The sequence below is a fragment of the Pagrus pagrus genome (genome assembly GCF_965226575.1).
Source record: "Pagrus pagrus genome assembly, chromosome: 20".
NCBI classification, from domain to species: Eukaryota; Metazoa; Chordata; class Actinopteri; order Spariformes; family Sparidae; genus Pagrus; species Pagrus pagrus.
The window spans coordinates 22,407,583-22,426,631 of record NC_140207.1 but is presented as its reverse complement, the minus strand read 5'-3'; the positions used below and the strand labels follow the sequence as shown (position 1 = coordinate 22,426,631).

General features: G+C 41.3%; 1 protein-coding gene across 1 annotated transcript; it reads left to right on the top strand.

The window, feature by feature from the left end:
• The first annotated feature begins 226 nt into the window (after nucleotides 1-226).
• On the top strand, nucleotides 227-15,332 carry LOC311249142 (C-C chemokine receptor type 3-like). Its single transcript, XM_084339945.1, has 3 exons — nucleotides 227-296; nucleotides 487-683; nucleotides 11,260-15,332. The coding sequence occupies exons 2-3, from the start codon at nucleotides 514-516 to the stop codon at nucleotides 12,116-12,118; spliced, it is 1,029 nt and encodes a 342-aa protein (XP_084196071.1). The 5' UTR covers nucleotides 227-296; nucleotides 487-513; the 3' UTR covers nucleotides 12,119-15,332.
• The last annotated feature ends 3,717 nt before the right edge of the window (nucleotides 15,333-19,049 follow it).

Sequence of the window (19,049 nt, the reverse complement as noted above, 5' to 3'; positions counted from 1 at the left end):
TTGTCTGTGGTCTTCTGCAGTTGTTTCCTTACAGTTAGTCAAATATGATTTGAATTTAATATTAACATGAGACGTGCACAGATGCATTTATCCTGTTTGTGTAAAGTGTTGCTGTGGTAATCCCTCCCTCACACATGCAAACACACATACACAAACACACCCACTTTTCTGTGGCACTTCCTTCCCCTAGCTCGCTGACTTATCATGGAGTGATACAGTGAACTCACCGTGAGTCAGACAGCTGTGGTGTTCAGAGTCAGACAAGAAGAAGAAGAAGCCTCCCTGCTGGCTGGACGGTAAGTCAGCTCCCCTTAGCATCATCCTCATTCCCACAAACACCTGCTATTATTTCCTGTGCTCCTCTGAGCCTCTCAGGTAAAGGCATTGCTGTCCAGCTCTCCTTAAATCATTTCTAATAGATGAATTGTTTGATAATCATCATTTTGTGAATGTTATGTTTGATGGCTGTGTTTCTGTGTCTGGCAGATTCCCCTGCTGACCTTCCATAAAAAGATGGAGACTTCAACATTTGATTATGATTACAGCCCTGATCCATTCACGCATGTCGGTCCATGTAACAGGGACAGTGACAACCGTCTGGGATCTAATCTAGCCCCCCTCCTCTACTTTATGTTTCTCTTCAGCCTCGTTGGCAACGTGCTGGTTCTGGTCATCATCCATCGGTGAGTAGTTAAAAAAAAAATAAATGAACAACAGTACTGCAGATGTCTTTTTAAAGAGAATACCATGCAAACAAAGTTTTGGTGTTGCAGTTTGAAGGGGTAGCAGGTGTATTCATGGCCCTAATTCAAACAGTTCTTTTGTTTTACAAGGCGTAAACTGAAGTTATAATTCTCGGTCCTGGTTGATTTGGCAACACCTGTGGATACTGCAGTTTAATACTACAGCACACAATCCTTGAGCAGCTATTTTGTAAGAAATACAACAGAAGATCAACTGCTGTGTGTTCACAGTGCAGCCAAACAAACACACATTGTCGAAGAATTGATGTTTAAGGAAAAGGTCAATCCATCATGCCATAAGCTACTACAATCTTTAATACATAGATTGGTTAGCTTGTTGGGGAGTTGGAGGTGCTAACTGTAGTGCTGAGGAGTTTTAGTCTTATGTTGCTGTCAAATACCCGAGTCCTGACTTCTACATACAGTATATCTAGTACTTTGACTATTTTGAGTTTTGGCGTAGTTGTTGTTATATGGCTTTCAGGCCAAAAGAGAGCAGAGCACACCACCAGGATGTGAGGGTTTATGGGCTAAACTTGACACCATCTTGCGACAGGAAAAAAACAGCCATGAGGTCAAATAAATAAAACATGACATGAGAGAAGTGAGGACTGGTAAACTGGTAAACTGTGCCAGATTTATTCAGAATGTCTCCCATTCTCCAAAGTCAGCATTTAACCTATGTTAGTCTTGAAACATAGACAGTATGTGTTTAACTGAAATATTCTCTCAGTTGATTCAAGGGATGAACATTATTATACATGGTACAGTTCACTTGTTTTTCAAGTGACTTTTTGGTGTGTGTTATTTATGACCCAATCATTTCTAGATCAATAATATTATTTTTTAAAATTGTATTTATTTTACTTTTAGCTTTATTAGTTTTAATAATGTCCAAAAATGTCTTCCATACAGAGGATGCTCAGAGCGCTCTGGAACAGTGAAATTCTGAACAACCATTTCTGACTGAATAAATGAACGCAACATGTTTTACAGCTAAACGATCAGCAGACTAATGGTTACTCTTATTAATTAACTCATGTTTGGATAGTTAGCGATGTAACACATCTGTGTTGGTTGAGGAAACAAGAGAAACTATGAGCTCGGCAGTCTGTGTGTGTGTGTGTGTGTGTGTGTGTGTGTGTGTGTGTGTGTGTGCAGCCCCCCCCACTCTCACACAGGATGTTTGGTTTATATTAGCATGAAGCTAACACAGCTCGAACATGGTTGAGAGAGTGAACAGTAAACAGTGAGGCGGACCTCAAAGACAGTAAATCGCAAAACAAAACATTGGCTTCCACGCTGCATCTGTCCCATGGCGTTGAATCCTGTGCAGAAATGGTGGACCCTGGCACTAACGCTGAGAGTGAATACACTGAAAAAACTGGCAAGCACTACATTTTGCCTACCCTCACTTTTAATAAATGGGCGGATGAGATATTTAAAACACTCCTCAATGCAATACAAGTCAGCACCACCACAACTATAACCTAACCACTTCTTCAGCCAAGAAATCTAAAGACAGATTTTTGTCTACTTGCCTCAGATTCTGATATTTGGGAGGCAGAATGGACAGAGCAGTCCTGCGACAGGCTTCAGTTCTACACCATTTGTGGCACTGTTGGATTTGACTGGAGATGTCATCAGGTTGTCAGGAAAAAAACACACACTGGGAGAGTACAGATGAAGTCATACGAGGAGTGTCTTATTCGTGTGCCCACAGAGAGAAGAGTACAGTAGCTGTCCTCTGTCTTAGCCCCCTAAGAGTTACCTCTCCTCTGTCACTGTCGACCGACCCTCTGCACTCTACCCTCGCCTCCATCGCTGCTGTCTGCCTTCAAGAGCAAGCAAATGTGAAAATACTTTCAGTCTTCGTGGAAACACAAATGGCAGAGTCAGAGATGAACTCGGCAAAGTCTTCCTGGGCCTCTGACTGAAAAGAGTGTTTATAATGCAGAATATTATAAAGGGGAAGCAATGAGATGTGCTGGGGTAGCTGCATACTGACATGGTGAGGGCTCAGGGAAAGTACCATTCACAGCTCTGAAATTACAACTGACAACTCAAAACTAGCTTCATTGTCTTAATTCACAAAGCTTAGCTTCACTTTTTTCCACATCTAAAAAAACAATCAATAAATATTGAATAGTGCTTCAGTGCTGCTTTTTTATCCGTAGACTATATTGAAATTAAACTATATCAATAGCATCATTATTTGATGTATTTAAGAATAAGGGTTATGATTCACTGAAGTTTGGAATGTTTACTCTGTGTTTCTCTTTGATTGGCTTCTACTTCAGATCACAAATGTGAAGAAAGAAAAATATATGCTGACAGTGGGTACAAGTTTCAAATGGACGTTTCCCTTGCGGAAAGTGTGATTCACGGGTTGCGTGAAATTGTAAGTCACATTGTAGCCACTAGGTGGAAGCATCGTACTGAAATGCAGCTCAAAAGATTTTGGGATAATTCCACGTTTGACCACAACGTAGCTGCAATGGAGAGTGGCGCTGTTCATAGGCCATAGGCTACTTCATTTGCAGATGTGGTCGAGAGAGCTAGAGAGTGAATGGAGAGAGGGACCGCTACGCCGGTGAATCAGATCAATGTTATTGTTTTTTATTGTTTCACAGTGGTTACGTTCAACAGGATCAGTGGTTCTCATGGGGGTCCTGGCCCCCTCCATATTTTTGATCTCTCCTGTAGCCTGGCCGGGTCTGGCTCCAAGTTTGAGCAAATTGTCTCATATCTATTTTCTACAAGTTCTCGTGAATGTAACAATCCACTTATAGCCCACGATCGCTCGTTTAAACAGTTTCTAAGCTGCTTCGTTCGTGCCAGCAGCCTGGACCCGATGCGGCTGGACTCACGAGAGGAGCATTAATGCACATCTGTCTGCAGCTGCTCCAAACACACAATTTGAAGGGACAGATTAGATGTTGATTTTGTTAACAGTGACTTTGTTGATACTACTTTAATCGTAGAATGGAGCCACAACGGGCTGATTTCAGCCAAGAGCAGCAGGTTGTTTTAATGGAAAGTAGGCTACGAAAAAACTAGATTAACAACAACTGTCATTTTTTAAATTGTGTTTTCATATATTTCACTGATTGTAATAGAATGCGAGTGTGTTTTATTGAAAGCGGGACTGGGTGTGTGTATGACAGTGGCGGCTGCTGGTCTTTCAAGGAGGGGAAGCTCAATTTTAGGCTACTGTGAAGTGTGACCGCCTGTGAGTGTGAGTGATCGTGACGGGGGGAGAAGCTCCGCAGCTGCCGCTGCTCGTTGGGGAGAGAAACCGCAGAGTGACAGAACAGAGTTGCCAAACACAACGCTAGTCGTTTTTAACAAAGACACAATCGCTGGGGATCGGTAAAGTCTCCGGATCAGTTCAAATCAAATCAAATCAAATCAAATTTTATTTGTATAGCCCAAATTCACAAATCACAGTTTGCCTCAGAGGGCTTTACAATCTGTACAGAGACGACACCCTCTGTCCTTCGACCCTCGATTCGAGTGAGGAAAAAAAGGCCCTTTTAACAGGGGAAAAAAATGCGGAAGAAACCTCAGGGAGAGCCACAGAGGAGGGATCCCTCTCCCAGGACGGACAGACGTGCAATAGAGGTCGCATGTACAGAGCAGATCAACGAGATCACAATGTATTCAATTATAAGCGATGGTTGACAGGAGTGAAAGTACATAAAGATGTATTACAGCAATAATAATGAAATGCACATGGAAATGTGATTACTAGTGATAACAGTAGTAGTGATTAATGGTAAGGATAGTATGTAGTAATGCATTACAATAATAGTAGTGGAACGTATGTAACAGAGATGTGACTAATATTAGCGACAGTAGTGGTGGGTGTCAGGCAGGGTCATGGCAGTAGGCGCATCCACGATCTGGCAGGGCCATAGCAGTAGGCGCATCCACGATCAGGCAGGGCCATAGCAGTGGGCGCATCCACGATCAGGCAGGGCCATAGCAGTGGGCGCATCCACGATCCACGACCCGGGCGCGGCCAGGATCCATGGGAGCCTGTAGGACTAGAAAGCACAAGGACTCCGGGGAAGAAGTAAGTCAGTGACATGCAGAGATGGGGCATGTATACAGGCATAATGTATACAGATGGAGAGGAGAGGAGAGGGGAGGAGAGAGAAGCTCAGTGTGTCATTGTCCCCCGGACTAGGCCTATAGCAGCAAAACTTGGAAAATGCTCCGGTGGATGTTTATTCTTCGCTGATTCGCTCATTAAGCTGTCAATCAAAAAAGGATTCCGCCTCAGACAGCTCATCCAATCATCATGCAGAAGCCGAACGTCCGGGCCAGCCCACTGCCCCATAGACCCCCAGAGACGCTGAGCGTCCGATGGGCGGGACAAAGCCCAGCATTTATCCAATGAGCGTCTAGTTTCGCTGCAGTGGAACAACCCGTTCTACGCTTCCCCATTGAAGTCAGTAGAAGCTGAGCGTCCGACTGTGTAAAGTGCTGTGGCGCTGCGGGGATGAATGAGAAGGAAGTTGCGCCAGTTACCTGTGATAAGTAGCTGATTTTGAACAAAAGATGAAGGCTTTCTAGCGCGTATTTAGTCAATGAACTATACACACAGCAGTACATATTTCACCACTTTTTTTTTTTTGGGTGACATTTTAGGGGAAGCTGAGCTTCCCTTGCAGTCTTAGAGCAATCGCCTCTGGTGTATGTCTCAATCTGTGTTTTACGTGCGTCTGGCACATGTGTCTTGGAGTTCTGAATGGAGGCTGTATGTTCAGCTCCCCTTACATGTGAAATTTATTACATGAAAGACGACGAAATATCTTCACTTATGAACTGAAAAGTGTGAGGAGAGCTACTGTAGGAACCGGTTTTTCTGTTCAAAGCAAACAGCTGTGTGAAGTACTGTGGGGGGCAGGACTTTTGTCTGACAATGTACTTGAGTGAAGTATCCACAAACACACCCATTGGTCAGAGATAAATGGATGATGCTAATGTGTCGCTAATGTGTTACATTGTGTCCAGCTGTCGTCACAGCAATTATTATAAGCACACCTATTGGTCAGAGATAAATGGAGGCGCTAATATGTCTATTAAGCTCATTACCTTCAATAGAACCGAGAAGGTGGAACATAGTAAAATATTTTTCATTCTAGTTTTAGAGGCTGCATTTAAAAAAAATATGTATAAAAAATAAAGTTATTACTTTACATCACGTTCATAAGATGTGTAGTAACTGGAATTCAGACTTCCCAAAAATATAAGATATATACATGGTAGCCTACGTGCTTCAAATAATACATTTTTATTTAAAAAATCGACAGGTATACAGAACAGTGCAGTATGATATACAGTAGGTAATTTAAAGCAGAGTGTGTCCCGAGATCTGCGAGGTGTGCGCATCAGTCTTTCAGCAGGAGATCCTTCGGCCCTGGGCATTTTTCGCCGTCTGCCATGCAGTCACATGCCAGTCGGTCCTCCCTTTAATGCTATGACCTGTTCGACCTGATCTATGTATTTGTTACAGGCCTCTTTGGTGAGCTTATATTTCCAAAAGGACTCTATTGCGGAGATCAGTTCATCTCTGTTCTTGGGTTTGGCCTCACAGCGAATTTAGCGTTTCATTGAAGCCCAGACTAACTCGGTCGGGTTCAGAAAGAAATTTTTGCTGAGCATAAGGTTTGTTCTAAATTAAATAAAAACCTGTCCCATACAGACGCGTATCTCTCTAAACGGGTCCGCTCGGCACACACACGGGGAGCATACGTCAGTCCGACGGCCCAAAAGTCCGACCGCCCATCTCTCCGACTACTCATTAATCCGACTTTTATAGGCCCATTGGCCCGACTGCACATTGCTCCGTCCAAAATAATCTCTATATTCCGACCAGGGCTAAATCCGACCATCCAGAATTCCGACTTTGGACCGAACCGGCCCTGGGTCATGGCTCGAGGCGAAGGAGATTCACAGTCACGGTTTAAAGTAACCCCGGGTAGGCTGAGCTTGCTTTTATTCATAAAATAATCAGAGCACAAAAGTTACCCAGGCCATGCCCCCCCCTGTTTCCGCGGTGTATGATTCGGGGTCACCTCTAGTGTTAACAAAAGTCATAACTAACGGAACATAACTGTAGCCTACCCAGCACCCCTCAAAACAAACTCCAGTATATGGTTATTATCCCCAGCACTTTTCAAAATAAACTGACGCCCCACTTGTGCAGCCGTCTTCTCTGTGGATTTCACTGAAAAAAATGTCATGCAGAGATTTTTTTTTTTTTTTTTTTAACTTTAGTTTCTTTTGGATTTTTGTGCGTATTATGGAGCCGTTTTGGTCCGTGTTTGTAAGTCTTTTTTTTCCTGGATAACTTTTTCCATAGTTGCAACATTTGGGGTCGGAGTGTGTGATTGAAATCCACCACGGTCTGCTTCCCGTTCAAGGCATCTCCTCCTTCGGATGCCGAGACTTTGTGTTTATTAATTAAGCTTTCACTGACTGTATCACATCAGTGCACATCACTTAAAAAAATAAAAGGAACAGGAGCAGGACCCACGCGCTTTGACTACACTGTGGCGCCGTCAAAATACAGGAGATTAAGTTGATATCTCAGTCTATCCTGCTTCTGGGCCAGATTAGTCATTCTAATACACTGTCGTAATTACTGGGAGTCGTAACACCGGGCATACTTAAGTCGGGGGAAATGGGAGGTCGGACTAATGGACGAAAAAATATAGAAATGTATGGTCGGAGAAATGGGAAGTCGAAATTTTGGGTAGTCGGAGAAATAGAGAGTCGGACTAATGGACGCAAAAATTAAGAAATGTATGGTCAGAGAAATGGGAAGTCGGACAAATGGGAAGTCGGAGAAATGGGAAGTCGGACAGACGCCATGCGCCCCACACACACACCCTCCAAAAAAAAAAAAAAAAAAAAAAAAAAACTATTGGTAGAAGTCCGGGCGTGAGAACTGGCAGTCTACCTCTCGTATGGATAATCAGCGTGATAATCCAACGGATTTGATCTGGAAAATCCCTTGTTGTGATAGACTCATGTGTTTTCATAATGTAGCCTATCATAAAGTGGATACAATCACCGCAACTCTGTCTGTAGCTTCGCAACTTTTATTTCCGTATCCTTGGTAACAGTAACCCAGGTACAAGGATCCCCCCCTCCCCACTTGATTTGAAATTATGCCCCCCAACCCCCCCGTCAAGATGCGTTCCGCGGTCCATGGCGATTTTCATACACACACCCAGCCTCGCTTTCCATTAAACACACACACGCCTCCTTTGATGTGAACTCGCACTGAGCATGAGGCTGAGTTGATAACCAGCTTCGTAGTACCGTGTTAACTCGGACCGGGGCTTGAGGTTTTGAGCTCGACTCCTTCGCAGTACAGGCCGGCTGGCTGACGGTGTCCGGTCTCATTATCACTGGCTGTTTGTGTTGTCTGTCAAAACATGGATGAATGAAACCTATCAACTTTGTATCGGCCACGTCTTGTTGCCTATTTCTATCGAGGAAAAGTTATTTCAGGATATCCTATGTTTTAACCCCCAGCCCGAAAGTGACACAGCCTATTGCCGTTCATTCATGAGAAATCATCCAGCAACACTCTCAATCAAACAAGGTGGGGAATGAGAAATCTGCGGCACTACTGTACAGCAGTTCGGTCATTTTAAAAACACAGACAGGTGTGTTTGGAGCTGACGAGACTGAGGACCGAAAAAAGAGAGTGAGACGTATACTGTAGCTGCCGTCGTTACATTTGTCTCATTGAAAAACTATAGCCTACTGTATTACAGTGGCAAGCGGTGACCTTTTACTGTGGTCATGCTGAAGTGTCAATACCATGCGCGCCAGTAAGGGGGGTATCTATTTATTTATTAATAAAAAATATAATATGGTTTTTGAACTACTAGCTACAGTGGAAACCGCTTATAGTGATCACGTTGGTCCAGAGTACATTTGATCACTATAAGCGATTGATTACTAAAACAGAATTGTTATTATTTCACTTGTTTTTTTATGCAGAACATCATCTAAATGCCAGTTGTATAGTTTTTCAATGAGAAAAATATAACGAAACGGTCGTCAGCGCGATCCTCTCGTCAGCTCCAAACTCACCCGTCTGCACCTCAATCACAGACCACAGCTGGTTTTCCACACAGCATTTACAGTAACTCACGTGACACGTCTCAGATCAGTAGGCGCTGCTGCCGGTGTGTTTTTAAAATGAGCGAACTAGGCTAGTAGCGCCGCAGATTTCTCATTCCCCACCTTGTTTGACTGAGAGTGTTTCGAGATGGTTTTCATGAATGAACAGGCAATATGTCACTGTCAGACCGGATCGTTTGACGGGAGGGGGGGTCAGGCTGTATGAGTTTCACTCATTTTGACCAGGCTACACGATGAAATGAACCACTGACAGTTTCCCGCTGAACAATTCAAACAAGTCAGTTTTGCGCATGCGCGTTGGCAGATAAGCTGCTTCACTGACAGCTTTTTTGCCATTCAAAGTGCTCATCTACTTTACAGTAAACACAGCCTCTAGCAGTAACTGTACTACTCGGTGTCACAGTGCGCATGCGCGAAACAAGCTGTTTCGACGCACCTTGATCTGCAAATAAGATGACGGCACCTCATTAATATTAATGAGATTCCCAGACTTATCCTCCGAAAAAAAATATCGCTTGCGTGATGTGCTGTCGTGCGGCGTGCCGTAAGCAAAGATGCAGCCGCTGCAGCATGTGTAAACAGAACGTCGTGAGTGACAGCCTAGCAATTTTATCATGTCAGCTGTGTGGAATTACTTTGCGCACAGGCAGGGTTTCCCCCAGTGTATTATAAGCCTGGCGGGCTGCCAGGTCTTACTTGCCCCCCCCCGTGGTTGATTTCAAGAGTGCAATCTGTAAGACCTGGTGTTACTAAAATGTCTTATAACAACACATGACAATGATAATATTCAGATTCAAATTTGAATTCAAATTTCTTCAAATTTCCAGTCAACTTTTAACATTGATCTTAAAGCCTTATGGAATCACTCCTTCTAAATTCTACTACTCCATTAATGAATCTGTTACCTATAGGCCCTGCCATCAGTCAATGGTTAGGGTCAGGCCCCTGACGCAAAAAAACACGCTTGGGCACCGGTGGGCCGCTGGTGGGCCACCCTACCACCGGGCTTAACAAGTTTTCTGGGGAAAACCCTGAATTTTATTTCTTCCTTTAGGGGAGCAGAATATTTGTTGCACAGTTTGAACATGGTGTTTTTAGATGTCGATATTAAGCAAAGTACATCTATGCAAATGATATGTATTATTAACATGAACAGGAGAAAAGACGGTATCGGATTGATATCGGTAACGACAGATACTCTAAGTTCCAATCGCGGTATCGGTATAGGACATGAAAAAGTGTCCCAAGCCATCCCTAGTTTCTGAGGGCTGAACACAGATCATTAAGAAAAGTGTTGCGCAATAACACAACTGTAATGATAATCCACACTACTTAACACATTGTAAAGTCCCTATGATTTAAGTCTTACATTTTACATCAAGTATGCATTACACCATGTAATGTACTTAGTTACTTCTAAAATTATAATTGAGTACTGAGTCCAATTTGAATTAATATCTATACCTTTCATCTACACACAAAGACAAAAACAAACAAACTGTGCAGCAGGTGCAGGTCTGGAGGGGTGACACTGTGTGATGGCGCCTGACCCGTTCCACAATCCCAAAGCGCCGGGAATAAGACTTAAAAATCAACTCTTCTTATTTAAGTATGGTCAGGGGCACATTGTGGTTTGGGTTAAAACTACTGTAAGGGCAGGTGACTGTTGAAGGTTACAATACTAAACACATTTAAGGTTGCTGAACAATGGAAACGAACAGCCGTCTCCCATTAAATGACTTCCACCTGCCACAGTTTCCCCAGCCAGTCTTTGACACTTGAGGGTAAACACATGTTGTTTTGGGGCAGTTGCTGAAAAGACTGATGCTACCCTTCTTCTTGAGAGGACAGGCACAATGTTAGAAATGTTAAAATGACTGACAGCGTCACCCTCAACAAGATAGCTCGCTAAGCATAACAAAATGGAAAAGAGAAACCTAGGCACAAAAACGACTTCAGGTCAGGGTTAGGAAATGATCATGTTTTGAGCAGAGACCTGCTCTCCACCATTGCTGGCTCCTGACTTGCCGTCAAAAATATCTGTTTTTTGTCATCACAAACAGCTGGAATTTGTTCCAAGGTCTCCTTAAAAATATGTAGTGTCACGTTTACAAATGTTCAACTGTAGTCTTGAACTGCAGTCACTGGCTTGACAGCCCTTGGCCTGTAACTCCATCACCACCCCCTCCACATCCTGATATGAAAGTCAGGCCATAAATATATAATGTGAACATGATATGGCACTCATACAGAAATGTTGATTTCCTACTATGACACTAACAAACACACATTACTGAAAAAATGCTTGTGTGACCAATTAGCATTTTTGTTTTTTCTCTCCTAGGTTTGAGAAGCTGACCACTGTGACCAACATCTTGCTGTTGAACCTGGTGTTCTCCTCCCTGATCTTCGTGAGCAGCCTTCCCTTCATGGGAGTCTACATGCAGCTCTCCGACTGGATCTTTGGCGCAGCCATGTGCAGGATTGTTGGAAGCGCCTACTACCTGGGCTTCTACAGTTCTGTCCTCTTCCTAACTCTTTTGACCTTTGACAGACACCTTGCAGTTGTGTACTCCTTGAGCGCATCGCGAGTGAGGAATCAAAGGTATGCGGTAGTCTCCTGCGCTGTGGTGTGGGTGGTCAGCATCCTGTCCTGCATCAAGCAGATATTTATCCACAACCCTTATTTACATAGCATGACCAACAAAACATACTGTGATGAGTATCCTGGTGATTTGTCTCGTCTTAATTTTGAGAGGCTGAGGGATACTGGATTTTACCTTCAGATCTTTCTTTTCTTGCTCTTTCCTCTGGCCGTCATTATTTACTGCTATGTCAGGATTGCCATCACTGTCATATCATCCAGGCTCGCTACCAAGTTCAAAACAGTGAGGTTAATATTCATCATTGTGCTGTTGTTTTTTGTGTGCTGGACCCCGTACAACATTGCAATGCTGATGCAAGATAAAGTGGAAGGCTGTGAGAAACAAAAGAAATGGTCTTATGCTCTTCATGTCACTCGTATCTTTGCTTACACTTACTTTTGCATCAGTCCTATCTTCTACACGTTTGTTGGGAGAAAGTTCCAGAACTATTTCAGACTGATGCTGGTCAAACGTTTCCCGGGGTTAAAGAAGCACATTTCTGTCAGTCAGCACAGCAATACCAATGTGTCTACCAAAACGACACCAAACGATCTTTAGGAAGGTGAAGGCCTTTGTTTCTCAGTTTTTAGTCATTTTGGATTGTCGTTGTGGAGAGCTAAAAAGCTTAATTAAAAGAGAAACAAATGTGTATCTGATAGTGAGCTAACTTTGGGTAGCTGGGTTGCTGGAGACATTTGGTAATAGTCCAATCCTGCGCTGCATATACAAATATTGTTGGCCAAGAGTCTGGGAATGTTTTCTTACCTGAACTGTTCAGCACGATGCTTCAGTGATTTGCAAGGGTTGTTCAAGTTTGTTGCCCTCATTTACTGTTGTTTTTGGCGACTTTCTGCCCTCCATTGATCAGAGGTTCATTAATGAAGCTCGGAAATGAATTTTACATTGGGCAACTGTAAAAACATTGATTTCGGAGGGCATTTTAAACCCTCAGTCATGTCAAACACAACAGAAACATTATAGGAACAGTTCACAGAAAAATAAAAATCAAGTCATTATCTACTCAAGCTCATGCCAATGGAAAGTCTTGTGAAGTTTCATACTCCACCTGACCATGCATTGAGGGTGTAAATAATATCTTTTCAAATCAGTTTGGGATCTCAAGGGAGAGTTGGATTATGCCTGACAAGCTGTATAGAGCCATCTTGTGCTTTTATGGTGGTTTTCCACGCTTCAAAACAAGTCCCCTGATACTTGAGTTGTTTAGGAGAATGCTGCAATGCTGTTATGATGTGAAGCTCCTACGAAACTTAACCTGACTCTTCATGTGCAAGTGGGTGAGTACATAATGACTACATCTTTTATTTTTGGGTGAACTTCTCTATTTAACTGGTGGGATATTGCACACCATGAACTTTTCCCAGATGAAGTTCATTCACGCCCATCCACCACAAAAAGGCGCTCCCTGAGTCATCATTAAGGCTTAACTTTAACAAGAGCACTTTGTACAGGCTAGACATATAGACTTATAGAGTTTCACACTGGACATAGATGATGTGCTGTGTAATGTGACAATGTTGATATGGTAAGCATCACATGTACATATTTGAAGATATGGTTTGAAGAAATGGAAAATACAATTTTTTTTGTTCTGCTGTTCTGCTAACTGAGCTGTCATTGCCACATTTACTGTTAGTAAAGACAACATTAAGGACATTAAACAAAGCCCAGTCACCAGAATCAAATGCTGGCAGTTAATGTTCATGCTAACCAGTGATATGCTCAAATTTGTCATACGTAACATGTTTACGACCTGACTTCTAGATCAGGAGGTGGAGGGGATGGTGGTGGAGTTACAGGCCAGAAAGCTGCTAAAGCAGTGACCATAGTTCCAGACTCTGGTTCAACATTTCCAAGCACGACACCACTGGGTATTTTTAAGGAGACCTTTGGACAATTTCAAGCTGTGTTTGTGGAGACAAAACCAAATATTTTACAGTAAGTAGGGCTGTCAAGTGATGAAAAAAAAAAAAAAAAGACTTAATTACAAGCTTTATGATTAATCAATTAGAATTAATGCCATATGCCAATATTTGCCGTATTAGTAAAAATAATCTCAGTGCAAATACATTTCGGTAGATGAGTGAATCAGTTAATAAATGGACACTCTAAGCTTTAAAAGCAGTTGATATTTGAAGCTTGTAGTTCTGCGATGTTTAGAATATTCCTCACTGCATAAGTTGCACAAAACGGTTCTCCTGTCAACGGTTCCATTGAAGTACCACTCCAGTGTGTTTTGGTATTTTTATGATCTTTCCTGACACTGTCAATGTAAATTTTGTGCTTAAAAAATCAAGCTGTCACTAAAATGGAATGGACTACAGTAGGACTTTTATGTCATCCGTCAAGCTTGGCGTCCAGTGTCCTAAGAGTTGCGTGGCTCCTTTAATAACAGGACAGTTTGTAGTGAGCAAATGGAGAGCGACGGTCGGTGGCTGAGCTCAGAGCAGACAGCTGTTAGCCACCGGAGCAGACGGAAAGTTTAACAGAGAGGTTGTCTAGTGGCAGTAAATGTACAGTACAGGTTACAGTTTGACCATGAATAAACTCTGCAGCTCCTCAATACACAAGAGGACCTCATGTTTGAGTGGTAGCTATCACTATCAATGCTAATATCCATGCTTTTTGTGTCCATGCTAATATCCATGCTAATGCTATCCATGTTAAGGATATTATTCATGCTGAAACGACAGCATCTGGTGGCAATGGTACAACGTCCGACTATTAACCACAGTGATTCGTGGATTGGGACAGAATGTTAACCGTTTGACAGTTAGGATCACTGGCTGCAGTGGGACTTTTCCATTCAGTGCACACAGCAGTGTTTAGTTATCAACTCCATCATGTTTACAGAGCTGCTGTGGAACGTGTTCAGTGACGTAAGGTTAAGGGGCGTCAGAGTGCGATTAATCTGTGTTATTTTTTTCATTGCATTATTTTTTCTGTAATTACTCAATTGAAATGTACACATTATTAATATGTTATTTTGACAGACCTCATTTTAAGCCAAAACATAATCTTACTCTCACCCTAAACAAGTGGTTGTTGTGCCTAAACCTAACCAGATCAGAGCATTGTCACAACATAAAATGGAAAAGTTAACCTAGAGAAATGTACAGGTGGAACATGTAAAAATGTAAACATATCCATGGTTTACAGGAATGAACAATGTCAATTTTTGTACAGGTAACTGGATTGTTAAACAAAGATGGGGTACTGTGTTGAAAACCTGCTGCTCACCCTGATCACCTTTTTCAAACACAGTAAATTTAAAAATTGTGATATGATTTTGATTGCCATCAGAAACACTCAGTGTTAATGCAATTTTTTTACCCGGCATAATTAGTTATCTGCAGCACCAAGGGAAAGGGGTCCATAGTCCTCGAATCCTTAAATATTTGAGTAAACGTTAACATCCTACATCTGAAGGGATTTGAATATTATAAAATTGTTGTGTGCTCTATGTAATTATCATAAAGACCTTTTCTGGTTACGCTTAATTTGGGTTGTCCAAAGCTGATACTACTACACCTATTTGTTTTAATTTTATGTTTTCATGTGATGTTATTCCTTTGTAAAGATGTTTTGTTTATTTTATAATGATTCATATTCTTTGTTAACTTGTTTTTCTGTCAGGTTTAATATGAGCCACATTCTACTTGTAAAACTGAGGGAGCTGCACCAAAAAAGGGAATTAAAGCTTCATGCTTGGTTGTTTTTTGTTTGATTTGGTTCTTGCATTTGCTTCTGTAAATCTAAGCTGTTTGATTAAATCAGATCTTTTATTCAGCAGGCTTCATGTTTCTGTTTTTCACATTCCTTTAACGTTCTCACCAAATACGTTCATCTCAGACAGCAATGCTTAAAAGTTTGAGTTCAAATAGTGTACATGTTTTTCATGCTCACGTTCAGAAGAGGACGAGACCAGCTGGTTGCATGACTGATCGAGACTGACAATATATGTTCTTTATACTGGATCTGCTCTTTAGTTTAAGACTGAGGAGGAGAAATAGTAAGACCAGTCTTAAAAGAGCAACTTGTAAGACATAGCCAGGATTTTAGTTTAGAGGGGCTCTATTTTACAGTACTGTGTTGCATAATGTCTACTGAAGTTAGCATGCTAACCAGCTAGCCTCGGCCTGTCCTAATGCTACTTTGTAACACACAAGGCAGTGGTAGGTAAATAAAATACATTTACAAAATGTCAAAAAAGGACATATGTTCCCCTTACTAAACAGCAAAATACAACCGTGCACCTTCTGAATTCAGCTTTCTCTCGTATACCTGGTAAGAGCTTAACTGCCCCGTTACCTCATCTAAAACGCACTCAAACCGGACATAAATGAAATAGAACTCACCAAAACGGTCTTGGTTTGTCTTTTCACAATCCCCTCTGGTTTGGTCAAAATAAATCCTCAATTCAGAGAGTACGATGTAAAAATATTTCAGCGCTACACGCTGCTAACATCCAGGTTCAATCGCAGTTTGGTGTCCAGATGTGTTGACTGTGAGGTGTCTGAGCCCCTTGTACCGCAGTGACATCATCTGAGGTTGCGGTATGGGCAGACTTCTGCGGGCTACTTAGCTCCACGGCTAACTGAGCTACCTGCTCAGTCATTAGCTAGATGCTGCAGCCGAAGATAGCAACAGCAAAGACTACACTGAGCAGCAGTTAGAGGTTAAGCTGACCCCTATTCAAACAAATAAATTACCTTGTACCCTCTATAGTTTTGGAGCTACCTTCGAATTCTGACAATTATTTTTACACGTACACCTTTTAAGTTAGCGTATTTTATGGTTGTAAACGTCATTACTCATCATTTATTACATTCTCTAGTTTGGTCCTAGCGTGGGTTCTGTTTTAAAGCTCTGGCAGATCGCCTGCCAGCCTACCCTCCTGCCTCAGTGGCTAATTTTTCCTCCTGTGGCTAAATTCTCCCTGCACACTGCTCGCTGACAAATTGTAAACCAGCTTAAATTTCTGCCATCCTTTCCACTGGAGGAGGCAGGGAGGAAAAAATATCAAGCTGTCAAGAATGAATAGGGGCTTCAGCAGAGAGTCATGCTTTCAGATAAGTGTTCTCTGCTATGTCATGAGTAAAGTCAAGGCCGGTAAAAGTTAGAAGAGTCGGACATTATTGCACTGAAGATAATCCGATTAAACATGTGTTCAAATGGGAGGAGACAGGAAGTGGACTCTTGTGCAACACAAATTCAGCATACATTGGGGGATATGAGTATGATTCCAAGTGATAAGAGCAAATACCCCCATGTTGCAGCATTAGGCTGTTTACTGCAGAATAGTCAGATGTATTCACAGTTAGGAAAGGACCCTGTAGCTTGAGTTTTTGAAAATAACTGCAGGTCAGCTACTCAGTGTGACCTGCATGATAACAACAGGCAGAGGCGATTCTAGAGTCTGTTGGGGCCCCAAGCAAAAATTTCCATAACATAATAAGTTTGCTTATTTACTTTCTTCTACCCTAATAGCTAGCAAATTAATACTATTAATTTGACACAAGGGATGAACTTCTCCTGCTCTCCCAGCTGAAAAATAAATGTTCTAAGTGTACTAAAATTTAGCATACTTTCGTGTACTTGAAGCCACACTATTCATCATTATACTTCAAGTGTGTTCATGATTAGTTAACTTGAAGCATGCTATTTTGGAACAACTAATTTTATACTAAATACATTTAAATTGTAATTAAATTGTAGAAAAGCTCAACTTGAAGTGTATTTAGTGTACTTTTATGTGCTAAAGTGGAACAACTTAAAGTATATTTTGTATACTTTAAGCATATGGCTTTATATGTACTAATATATGCTTAATTAGTGAGATCAGTGGGTAGAGCAGGTGACCAGCGAACAGAAGGTCGCTGGTTGAACCCTGGCTCCCCTGGGCGGGACTGAGCTACATGCCGAAGCATCCTTGAGCAAGATGCTGAACCCTGAAATTGCACGGTTAACCTCTTCCTCTGCTCTACTAATGTCTGCTCCAACCTCACCTGCTGCTCGCTTCACTCCACACACACAGACTCTACGCACACACGCACTGCTCTACCCCTTAAAGAAACCACACCACTCTTCATCATGTAATAATTTTACACTGTGCTACTGAAGCACATACACACAAGCGTAACGCTGCCGCTACCAAGAGCAGTAATAATAGCTTAATTAACAGTTACAGTAGCTGTAAGACTGACGTTAGCTAACGTTAACGTTGGTTATCTGGCTAGCTACGATGACTGAAGATGCTCATGACTCGCCAACGAAATCATAAAATTAGCCGGTGTGACGAATGGAAATATAAAATGTACGACCATTCAATCAGAAAATAAAAACATTGAATGTACTTACTGTGAATCAGAAGTAGGCTTGTGCTTGCTTCGCTTCACGACGGAGACTTTAGCTGGTCAATGTCATTCAACAGCAACGTTGACCAGAATGAAGCGCCGTGAATTGTGGAGCTCAAAGAGGCGGAGCTGAGCGCAGTGCGCTGATTGGATGGCAAAGATGCAAACATTGCTATTTGAATTAGGCGCCTTTCTTTCCAGGGTCTGTACTATAGACTGTATATAAAAAGGGTCTGTACTCAAATGTGAAATGCATATACTGTATATATTAATTACAACCCGTTTCATTTTGCGACTTCCTACAAATTGTTGTATCATAATTGGAAATTAAATGAAAACAAATGTACTAGCACATACATGTAATATGTAGAAAGTGTATTGCTAAGTAATTACTCCTTTCATAAGTACACTAAATTACCACTGTTACAACTATTTAATATACATTTTATGAAGAAGTAAGGCTTAAAAAAAACTCAACTTCATTTGCCCTTTTTTAAGTGTACCTAAATTCATTTCCCATTAAGTGAAACTAAGTGCACTTTAATGAAGTACACTAACAGTATATTACAAATGACTCAAATAAGCATACTTGTCTTCTGAATACTATTCGACTAATGTAAGTACTTTGAAATAAAGTATACTTTGTAAGAGTATTTTTTAGAACAATTTAAAACAGACCTACAGTGAAGTACACTTTTAATAAGTGTACCTAAGTTCACTTCCAAAGAAGTGCAAATTAAGTGCACTTTAATAAAGTATATTAACCATATACTACAAATGACTCAAAAATAAGTACACTTTTAATAAGAATATTAATCTACTACTATAAGTGCTTTGAAATAAAGTATACTTTTTAAAAGGACACTTTAAAACAATTTACAATACACTTACAATAAAGTACACTTCTTATAAGTAAAATAAAGTACAACTTTAATTATTGCATAATTAGTATGTTTAATTTTAGTATATTGAAGATGAACTTAATCACATAGATTTTAAAGTACACTTTCTAAAAGTATATATTAAATATACTACAAATTAAGCACAAGAAGTATAAGTATATTTATAATAATTTATAATAAACTTTGTATGCTACAAATATATCTTTAACATAA